The sequence below is a fragment of the Gracilinanus agilis genome, chromosome X (genome assembly GCF_016433145.1).
Source record: "Gracilinanus agilis isolate LMUSP501 chromosome X, AgileGrace, whole genome shotgun sequence".
NCBI lineage: Eukaryota > Metazoa > Chordata > Mammalia > Didelphimorphia > Didelphidae > Gracilinanus > Gracilinanus agilis.
In genome coordinates, this window is record NC_058136.1 from 78,144,038 (window position 1) to 78,155,654 (window position 11,617).

Below are 11,617 nucleotides of genomic sequence, written 5' to 3' on the forward strand. Positions count from 1 at the left end.
GCAGGATACAAAATAAATGCACATAAATCATCAGCATTTCTATACATTTCCAACACACTAGAGCAGCAAGAAGTAGAAAGAGAAACACCATTTAAAATCACCCTAGACAATATAATGTATTGGCTCCAAGGTAGAAAAGTGGTAAGGGTAGGCAATGGGGGTCAAGTGACTTGCCCAGGGTCACACAGCTAGGAGGTATCTGAGTGAAGCCAGATTTGAACCTAGGACCTCCCATTTCTAGGCCTGGCTCTCAATTCACTGAACCACCAAGCTAATCCCCCTCCCCCAACCCCTCTTAATTCTAGTACTTTCCCTCTATCATGTTTTTTTTAATTAATTAATTGATTTAGAATATTTTTCCATAAATACATGATTCATGTTCTTTCCCTCCCCTCTTCCCTCCTCCTTCCCATAGCCAACAAGCAATTCCATTTGGTTTTACGTGTGTCATTGATCAAGACATATTTCCATATTATTAATACGTGCAGTAGAGTGATCATTTAGAGTCTACGTCCCCAATTGTATACCCATCGAACCATATGATCAAACAAATGTTTTTTTTTCTGCATTTCTACTCCCACAGTTCTTTCTCTGGATGTGGATAGTGTTCTTTCTCATAAGTCCCTCAGAATTTTCCTAAACCATTGAATTGCTGCTTATAATAGATAAGTCCATTATGTTCAATTGTGACACAGTGTATCAGTCTCTGTGTACAATGTTCTCCTGATTCTGCTCTTTTCACTCTGCATCAATCCCTGGAGGTCTTTCAAGTTCACATGGAATTCCTCCAGTTCATTATTCCTTTCAGCACAATAATATTCCTTCATCAACAGATACCACAGTTTGTTCAATTGTTCAATCGAAGGACATAGCCTCATTTTCCAATTTTTTGCCACTACAAAGATTGAATGTTTTTGTATACATATTTTCCCTATTATCTCTTTGGGGGTACCAACCCAGCAGTGGTATGGCTGGATTAAAGGGCAGGCAATCTTTTAAGGTCCTTTGGACATAATTCCAAATTGCCTCCCAGAATGGTTGGATCAATTCACAACTCCACCAGCAATCTATTAGTGTCCCAATTTTGCCTCATCCCCTCCAACATTTATTACTTTGCTGTCATATTAGGCAACCTGCTAAGTGTGTGGTGATACCTTAGAGCTGTTTTGATTTGTGCTTATTGATAGTTTTGATTTCTTTATCTGAAAATTGCCTATTCATGGCCCTTGCACATTTATCAATTAGGAAATGGCTTCATTTTTTTGTATAACTGATTTATAGCTCCTTATAAATTTGAGTAATTAGACCTTTGTCAGGAGGTTTTTGTTGTAAAGATTTCTTCCCAAATTGTTGCTACCCTTCTAATTTTGGTTGCATTGGTTTTGTTTATACAAACCCTTTTTAATTTAATGTAATAAAAAATTATTCATTTTACATTTTGTAATATTCTCTATCTCCTCCTTGGTCTTAAGTCTTTCCTTTCCCATAGATCTGACAGGTATACTATTCTATGTTCACCTAATTTATTTATAGTTTCCTTCTTTATATTTGTCATTTACCAGTTCTGAATTTTTCTTGGTGTAGGGTGTGAGATGTTGATCTAAACCTAATTTCTCCCATACTTTTTTCCAATTTTCCGAGCAGTTTTTGTCAAATAGTGGGTTCTTGTCCCAAAATCTGGGATCTTTGGGTTTAATAATACACTATCTTCCTGAGGACATTTGCCCCAAGTCTTTTCCATTGATCTTCCCCTCTGTCTCTTAGCCAGTACCATATTGTTTTGATGACCACTGCTTTATAGTACAGTTTAAAATCTGGTACTGATATGCCCCCATCTTTCACATTTTTTTATTAGTTCCCTTGATATTCTTGATCTTTTGCTATTCCAAATTTGTTATAATTTTTTCTAATTCAATAAAAAAGTTTCTTGGTAGTTCGATAGGTATGGCACTAAATAAGTAAATTAATTTGAGTAGGATTGTCATTTTTATTATATTAGCTCATCCTACCCATGAGAAATTATTTAGATCTAGTTTTAATTGTGTGGGAAGTGTTTTGTAGTTGTGCTCATATAATTCCTGTTTGTCTTAGCAGATAGATTCCCAAGTATTTTATATTGTCTAGAGAGTGATTTTAAATGGAGTTTCTCTTTCTGACTCATGCTACTGGGTTTTGTTGGAAATATGTAGGAATGCTGCTAATTTATGTGAGTTTATTTTGTATCCTACAACTTTGCTAGAGTTGTTATTTCCATTAGCTTTTTACTTGATTCTCTAGGATTCTTTAAGTAGACCATCATATCATCTGCAAAGAGTTATAGTTTAGTCTCCTCATTGCCTACTTTAATCCCTTCAATTACTTTTTCTTCTCTAGTTGCTACCACCAGTGTTTCTAGTACAATTTTAAATAATAGAGGTGATAATGGACATCCTTCGTTCACTCCTGATCTTATTGGGAAGGCTTCTAATTTATCCCTATTGCAGATAATGCTAGCTGATGGTTTTAAATATATACTGTTTATTATTTTTAGGAAAATCCCATCTATTCCTATACTGTCTAGTGTTTTCAATAGGAATGAGTGTTGTGTTTTGTCAAAGACTTTTTCTGCATCTGTTGAAATAATCATGTGATTTCTGTTGGTTTGTTTGTTGATATGATCAATTATGGATAGTTTTCCTAATATTAAACCATCCTTGCATTCCTGGTATAAATCTCATCTGATGATAGTGAATAATCCTCGTTATCACTTGCTGGAGTCTTTTTGCTAGTATCCTATTTAAGATTTTTTGTATCTATATTCATGAAGGAGATTGGTCTGTAGTTTTCTTTCTCTGTTTTGAGTCTGCCTGGCTTTGGAATCAGTACCATATTTGTGTCATAAAAGGAATTTGGTAAAACTCTTTCTTTGCTTATTTTGTCAAATAATATGTATAATATTGGGATTTGTTCTTTAAATGTTTGATAGAATTCACTTGTGAATCTATCTGGCCCTGGAAATTTTTTCTTAGGGAGTTCCTTGATGGCTTGTTCAATTTCTTTTTCTGAGATTTGATTGTTTAAGTATTCTATTTCCTCTTTCATTAGTCTAGGCAATTTATATTTTTGTAGATATTTACCCATTTCACCTAGATTGTCATATGTATTTCCATATAATTGGGTAAAATAGTTCTTAATACTTACTTTAATTTCCTCTTCATTAAAGGTGAGGTTGCCCTTTTCATCTTTGATACTGTTAATTTGATTTTCTTCTTTCTTTTTTTATTAGATTAACAAGTACTTTATCTATTTTATTTGGTTTTTTTCAAAGTACCAGCTCCTAGTCTTATTTATTAGTTCAATATTTCTTTTGCTTTCAATTTTATTAATTTCTCCTTTCATTTTTATGACTTCCAATTTAGTTTTTATTTGGGGATTTTTAATTTGTTCTCTTTCTAGTTTTTGAAGTTGCATGCCCAATTCATTGACCTCTTCCCTCTCTGATTTGTTGATATATGAACTCAGGGATATAAATTTTCCACTGAGTACTACTTTGGCTGCATCCCATAAATTTTGATAAGTTGTTTCCTCATTGTCCTTCTCTTCAGTGAAATCAGTAATTGTTTCTTTGCTTTGTTCAGTTTTGAAGAATTAGATTATTTAGTTTCCAATTAATTTCAAATCTGCCTTTCCATGAGCCCTTATTGATTATGATTTTTATTGCCTTATGATCTGAAAAAAGTGTGTTTATTATTTCTGTTTTCCTACATTGCTTGTAATGTTTTTATGACCTAGTACATGGTCAATTTTTGTATATGTGCCAAGTGCTGCTGAAAAGAAGGTATATTCCTTTTTATCCCTATTTACTTTTCTCTGAATATCTATTAGCTCTAATTTTTCTAACATTTCATTAACTTCCCTTACTTCTTTCTTATTTATTTTTTGGTTCAATTTATATAGTTCTTTTTTTTAACCCTTAACTTCTGTGTATTGGCTCATAGGTTGAAGAGTGGTAATGGTGTGCAATAGGGGTCAAGCGACTTGCCCAGGGTCACATAGCTGGGAAGTGTCTGAGGCCAGATTTGAAACTAGGACCTCCCGTTTCTAGGCCTGACTCTCAATCCACTGAGCTACCTAGCTGCCCCTCAATTTATATAGTTTTGATAGAGGAAGGTTAAGATCCCTAACTAGTATGGGTTTAATGCCTTTTTCCTTCTTAAGCTCCTTTAGTATCTCTTTTAGAAGTCTTAATGCTGTACCATTTGGTGCATATATGTCAAGTATTAGTATTTCTTCATTATTTATACTGCCTTTCATCAAAATGTAATTACCTGATCTCTTTTTGCTTTTGCTTTGTCTGAGATCATAATCACTACTCCTGCCTTTTTTGTCTCAGTTGCAGCCCAGTAAATTCTGTTCCATCCTTTTACCTTTACCCTGTGTATGTCTACCTGCCTCAAGTGTGTTTCTTGTAGACAATATATGGTAGGATTCTGTTTTTAATCCATTCTGCTATCCACTTTCTTTTTATTGGTGAATTCATCCCATTCACTTTCACAGTTATGATTACTGTCTGTTTATTTCCCTCCATTTTGACTTCCTCCTTAGATTCTACCTTTTCTCTTATCTGTCCAAGTTTTTGCTTTTAGTCAGTCTCCCTCTTTTCCCCTCCTTAATGTTACTCCCCTTCCCAGAACCTCCCCTCTTATTGAGTCCCCTCTTACTATAGTGCCTTTTGAATGACCCCCACCTTCTCCCTCCCTTGTATTGCTCCCCTCCCCACCAGCCAGTTTATAACCCTTTTACTTTTCTATAGGGCATGATACAATTCTCTGCCCCTATGGATCTGATTGTTCTTCCCTGCCTGAGTCAATTTCAATGTGTGTAAGATTTAAGTATTACCTGTATCCAACCTCTTTCACCTTTCTATTGTATTGGTTTTCTTCCTCCCTCCCCCCATGCGCTTCTTTTTGAAATAGACATTTACCCCATTTCATCTCTTTTCCCATTTCTCTTACTATTATCCTCTCTTTTACCACTAGTTTTTTTCATATATTTTTTGACATTTCATCCTATGCAGTTTGTCACTGTTCCCTGTAAGTATACTTCTTCTGGCTACCCTGATGATAATAATAACAATTTTGAAGAGTTACTTATATCATCTTTTCTTATAGGAATATAAATCATTTGAACTTATTGGGTCCCTTAAAAAAGTTTTTGATTTTTTTCCCTTTCTTAATTACCTTTTGGTGATTCTCTGAGTTCCGTGTTTGGGCATCAGTTTTCTGTTTAAGTCGGGTGTTTTCTTTAGAAATGCTTGAAAGGCTTCTATTTTATTAAATTCCCCCTGCAGGAATATAATCAATTTTGTTGGATAGTTGATTCTTGGTTGTAGACCCAGTTCCCTTGCTTTCCACAATATCATATTCCATGCCTTCCAGTCCTTCAGTGTGAATGCAGCCAGGACCTGTGTTACCCTAACTGTGGTTCCATGGTATATGAATGGTTTTTTCTTAGCTACTTGTAGTATTTTTCCTTGATCTGGTAGTTCTTTAATTTGGCTATAACATTCCTGAGTGTTGTCAATTGGGGATTAAATGCAGGAGGTGATCTGTGGATCTGAACTTTTAATCTCCACTTTTCCCTCTTGTTCAAGAATGTCAGGGCAGTTTTCTTGGATAATTGACTGTAGAATGATGTCCAGACTTTTTCTTTTGTCATGATTTTCTGGTGGTCCAATAATTCTTAAATTGCCTCTCCTAGATCTATTTTCTAGGTCTCTTGTTTTATCAATGACCTGTTTCATATTTTCCTCAATTTTCTCATTTGCTTGATTTTGTTTTATAGACTCTTGCTTCCTTGTGAAGTCATTTGCTTCTAGTTGTTGGACTCCAATTTTTAAAGACTACATTTTATCCCTGGCTTTTTGGTCATCCTTCTCCTTCTGGTCTGTTTTTCTTTGTAGGTTACCTTTCACTTTCTTTGCCTCATTCTTTCTGCCTGCCACCTCCTTGCCAGTTGCCAGGTTAGAGCTCTGGGCTTCCCACAGTGTTATAAAGGTATTTTGTCGTGTTTGCCGCCTTCTCCCTGTGATCTCAGTCAGCAGGATTCTTACCCTGGGTCTCAGTGCAGTTGTTAGGGGAGGAGTGTTGAAGATTGAGCTTCCCTGCCCTCTGAAGGTTTCTTATCTGTGCTATTGATAAACTAGATTAATCTGGGCAGAGCTCATCTGCGGGGCTGGATGTGCCTTGAGGTCAAAACCTCAAGAAGCAGAGGCCCAAGATGGAGAGTGGTGGCTGTGACCAGACTGTCCTCTCTGCACCTCTCCTCCAGCTGCCTCCCTACCAGCTGTTGTCATAGCCCTGAGCCTAGCACAGCTGTGGCAGCAAGGAACTCCCTCCAGGCTGAGTTCTCGCCCCACGATTCCAGGGACCTCCCAAGTCTCCATACAGTAGGTGGAGGAGGGATCCTGGGACCTTCCTTCTTCCTTTTCCTTAAACCCAAGAAGTCATCCTTCTTTGCATACTTTTAAGTTGAATTAAGCAGGAGGGTCTTCTGGCTCTGTCCTGTTGTTAGATTTGTTTTTCTGTCCCTTCGAAGCACTTTGTTTTTAATTGGTGTGGAAGGGTTTTCACAGAGTACTTGGCTTTTGCTGCTTCTATGTGGCCATATTGACTCCTCTACAAGTTTTTCGACATTGGCATTCATAAAGGAAGTGTGTGTTAGGCCCCAGAATTCTGGAATGTCAGAGCTGGGAAGCATCATTGAGACTAATCTCCTTATGTTATTTTTTAAGTGATAGTGAGGAAATAGTTTGGTTTTTTCTCCACAAAACTGTAACAAAATAAACTCCTTTGAAATGGAACATTGAGTGTATTTTTTAAACATGGGAATAACTCTATAGATACTTTCTTTTTCTCTGTTCCACCTTGTATACATAAATATTCTTCACTAGTCCTTCCCAATTTTCCCACTGCTAGTGGGTAATTTCTCTGGGTTTAGTTCCATTTCACACTGAATATGTGTTGAATGTGTGTAGGCCTTTGTATAGAATGAGGTCATTAGAATGTAACCTCCTTCAGGGTGAGGACCTTTGTTTTTTTCTCATCCTTGTTCCCTCCCCTCCAATATTAGCAAAGGGCTTGGCACATCATAAATGCTTAATAAATGCTTATTGACTGTTCCCCATCTTCATGTGGCCACTCATCCTTCTGTCATCACCATACCCCTCATTCCTCTTGTGAGGGGGTGAATGGAAGCTAGAGAGGAAGGTAGGAGGAAGGATGGATGGGAGAAAGGAGAGAGGAAGGTAGAGGAAGGGAAAGGAAGGTAGCGGTCCCCAGTCCCAGCAGGGGGAAATTGACCAGAGCCCTTCAGGGCTCAAATAAAAGATCAGATAGCAACTTAGGATTTAGAATAGCTAGGTTTTATTTAGATTAGAAAAGGGATGGTCTAGGGAAAACTAGGAGGTAGATAGAAGGGGAAAAGGCACCAAGAGAGCTACTAGCCGAGAGCTCTTCAGGGTTCACAGTAGAGAGTGTCAGCCAGCCTCGGGGTTTGAGAGAGGGAAAAGGCACCAAAACCCTCTCTCTTATACTATCTCCAATACCTCCCACAAAGGAAGTGGAAGGTGTTGGGGGAAGTTGTAGCAGGGAGCCCTGGGAGAGTAATTTTAAATGACACACTATCCATATCCCCATTCTCTCCTGATAGCTTTCTGCTTTCTCAATGTATCTACGTCTGCCTCTGTTTTACTCTTTGTTTTCTATATGTTCTTGTCTCTAAGTCCTCTATCACCCTTGGTGTACCTCCTCTCTCTATGTTGTCCCTTTCTTTACCTCTGTACCCCTCTCCTCTTTCTGTAACCTCTCCTGTCCACTTTTGTCATTCTTATCTCCCACCAATTCACTTTTTCTCAGTTTATTCTTCATCACCTCTATTTTCTTTTCTTTCCATCTCTACCTGGTCTCCTCTCCCCTGGGCTCTGCATTAACCTTAATTTTTTCCATATAAGATCCTAGAGAAGGCATGGCTTGCATAGAGAGAAGCAAACAGCCTCAACTGAAACAAGATGAGCAGAGCACACCCGCCCAAGCTAAAAAAATTTATGGACAAAAAGCTATCATTGAAATTAAATGGTGGGAGGCACATCCAAGGAATATTGTGGGGGTTTGATCCATTTATGAATCTTGTGATTGACGAGTGTGTAGAGATGGTACCAGGTAGCCAACAGAACAATATTGGAATGGTGGTGATCCGAGGAAACAGTATCATTTTGTTAGAAGCCTTAGAACAAGTATAAGGAATGAAACACCAGAGATGCCATGGGTCTCCTCTGATCCTTTACATTTCGAAAAGCCTCTTTTTTTTCGTTTGATACATAAGATGTCACTGTGTATTCTTTGTTTAACTTTTTAAAAATAAACTTTTGTAAGGAAAAAAAGAAAGATCCTAGAGAGTTGCTCACTCCAACTATAGATTGTCCTTTTCTCTTGACTCTCTTGCCCCTTGTCCTACTACTCTTCAGATCTATTCTGGTTCTCCTGAGTTGCTTAATGGTGCTAAAGGAAATCTCTTCATTGGGCTAGTTGGGTCCACTACAGGTTTATGTTGTCCAGTTTTAGTTGGGACCTCTCTGTTGCATCACTGTCTTTTTATCCTTTCTTGGCCAACTCTTTCTCCTTTTGGAATCCATTCCCAACCTTATTTTCTATCAAGCTCCTAAAACCTCTTCTACCACTTTTCCTCCCCAGAGGATTTTGCCTCCTTTTTTGCTGAGAAAATATTTGCTCCTTATTCTCTTCAACTCTAATTCTCTGTACTTCAAATTCTCTTTACTTCTTGTCTTACTGATATTTTTATAATGCTTTCCTTTAGTTCACCAAGTCCCCAACAGTGTCTTGCTCTACCTTCCCTCCCATTCTCTCTCCCTCCCTCTATCATTCCCTCCCCCTTATCCAAGAATCCAACTTAAGAAAAACAGGCCAGCATATACTGATCATGTCTGGCAATATGTACTGCCTCCTGGTTCCTCATTATAATAGACAAGATGCCAAGTAATGATGTCCTAAAGGACCTGGGAGTTTTGAGATTGAAGAAGAAAAGACCTGAGTAGGGAAAATGATAATTCTGTACAGATCTGAGAGATAGTGGAAGATCGAATGAAATTATTAATGGTTGTGTCTATGGGCAAACTTAGCAACAAGAAGGCAGCCAAGTATGCAGTGGATATAGAACTGAACCTGGAGTCAAGAAGATGTGAGTTCAATTTTGGCCTCAGATACTTACTAGCTATGAAACCCTAGGCAAAGTACTAAACTTCTGTTTGCCTCAATTTTCACTGCTATAAAATAGGAATAACAATAACAGCTACTTTACAGGATTGTAAATTTCACATGAGGTAGTTATTTGTACAGTGCCTTAACATAGTGGTTGGCATATAGTAGATGCTATATATCTTTCCTTCCCCTTTCTTTACAAGGAATGAAGCCACATTTGGGAGTTAAAAGAACACTACATTTAAAGACAGGAGACTGGTTCAAATTTTCCTTCAAACCTCGTGACTTTGCGCAACTCTTTAGGCTTCAAGTTTCCTCACTAGACTACATGATCTGTGAGGTCTTCTCACATGCTCAAATCTATAATAGATCCCTGTTACAAACTAAGTTGACAAATGTTTTAATTGCCAGACACTGTGCCAAATGTTGGGGATTTCAAGAAAGCCTTTTAAAAAACCAAACCCTGCCATGAAGGCATTCACATCTTAATGATGTTATAAGGAAGGTTGATTTTAAGGAATAATTAGAGATAAGTGAGACTTCTTCAGGAGATAGAGAGTTTCCCATTACTCAGTATCATCAAAAGGAGACAAGGGATGCTGTATCCCCTTGTTCTCCCTCTTATCCACCCCACTGTTAGCAATGTCCAACGTACTAGGATTCTGTGATCCAGAAAGATCCACTGAGTTTCTCTGCCTTTTAAAGGATCTCTCCTCTGAAGTTCTATTTCACTTGTCCAATTCTTTCCTCCTGAGCTCTCTCCAAAGTTAACTTGTCTGGGCAGTAAGGTTTCAGACTGATATCCTTAGGAAGTGAGATCTGAGGAAGATGGGCATGAGATTGCCTTAGGTCCTACATGTACCACTCTAGGAATTTTGTCAACTCATCCCTGTTTTCTCTGAAACAGAACTATTCATGGATAGTCTTAGGGATATACTAGGAGATGTGAAATTGTGTGATTTGGGAGTCTCTGGCTCTCATTGCATTGAGCCAGAGCTGTCCTGCCTGCCCTTCCAGACCAACTTTTATTCCAAGGAAAACAGGCTCTAGTGTCTGGTTTATAGAAGGGGCTTCTAGAGGTCATCTATTCCATTTGCCAATCTCCATGCAGCATATTTCCTTGGTCCAGATGAAAGAAAAATATGAATGTGTGGGGTGGTTTCTCATTAAAGATCTTCAGGGAAAGGTTATACAAGTTCTTTCACTTCCTAATTCACTCCTGGGTCTCTTAGCAAAATAATACTTCCAAGGTCAATAAACATATGTTTGTAATAGTGAAAGAGATGGTTTAGAGTTCCAGGTTCTAACAATCTCAGCACTAGCTGTGTTAACATGAGCAAATAACATTAACCCTTCTGAACTTTTGTTTTCTCATCTGGGAAATGGGTATAATTGCTGAGACTATCCACTGAATAGGAAGAAGCAGTACAGTTCAGTTCCCTACAAAATTAATTCAATAAAGACATAGAAATCATGGTAGACCAAATTCTGATTGGGAAATAAAAAGAAAGATCACAGTCATTTTTCTAACTCGGGTTTATATAGCATGATTGCAATTAATACAAGTTTAAATAATATAAAATTCAAGTTAGAAAATCACCCAAGATCATATTTAATGCAAGCTAAAATTAAATTCATGTAACACGTATGAGGTAGTGCAGAGTTTGGAAACAATGAAATATTATCAGTCTACACTTGCCTGTCATCTTGTATGGATGTGATGGGCTGCTTCATGCCATGTCACTAACTGCTCTGTGAGTTAATTTTTTAAAAAAGAGCCCACAGAATACTTCTAATGGAAACACTACCATCAGAAAAAAAGAAGCCGTTATTTTTACATTAAAAAAATTTAATATACCAGAATGGAATTAATATGGTCATAGTAACTCTAAAAGAGGACAAGATATCAGAATGTTTGAATAGACCAATATAATATAATATAAAGGGGCAGCTGAGTGGCTCAGTGGATTGAGAGCCAGGCCTAGAGACTGGAGGTCCTAGGTTCAAGTCCGGCCTCGGACACTTCCAGCTGTGTGACCTTGGGCAAGTCACTTGACCCCTACTGCCCACCCCTTACCACTCCTGGGCCAAGGACGGTCCCTAGCCCGGATGAAAAAGGAGGAGGGTTGGGTGTGGGGCTAGCAACCCCACCCTGTAAAAACTACATCTGCTAAAGAAACTGCAACCTAAAGTAGGGGCAGCTGGGCTAGCTCAGTGGATTGAGAGCCAGGCCTAGAGACGAAAGGTCCTAGGTTCAAATCTGGGCTCAGATACTTCCCAGCTGGGTGACCCTGAGCGACTGTGTGTCCCATTGCCTACTGGTTGTGGCCCTATGCTCCTTGAATGGAGTCCCAGGATAAATA

The 11,617-nt window shown here is 38.1% G+C and overlaps 1 protein-coding gene across 1 annotated transcript; it reads left to right on the top strand.

Moving 5' to 3' along the window:
• Positions 1-8,047: 8,047 nt before the first annotated feature.
• On the top strand, positions 8,048-8,278 carry LOC123253845 (small nuclear ribonucleoprotein G-like). The gene has a single exon (XM_044682961.1). It carries the CDS (start codon positions 8,048-8,050, stop codon positions 8,276-8,278), a length of 231 nt encoding a protein of 76 aa, XP_044538896.1.
• Positions 8,279-11,617: the final 3,339 nt, after the last annotated feature.

Excerpts from the sequence above, each read along its gene's own strand:
- LOC123253845 (XM_044682961.1), top strand. The coding sequence starts at position 8,048 with ATGAGCAGAGCACACCCGCCCAAGCTAAAAAAATTTATGGACAAAAAG.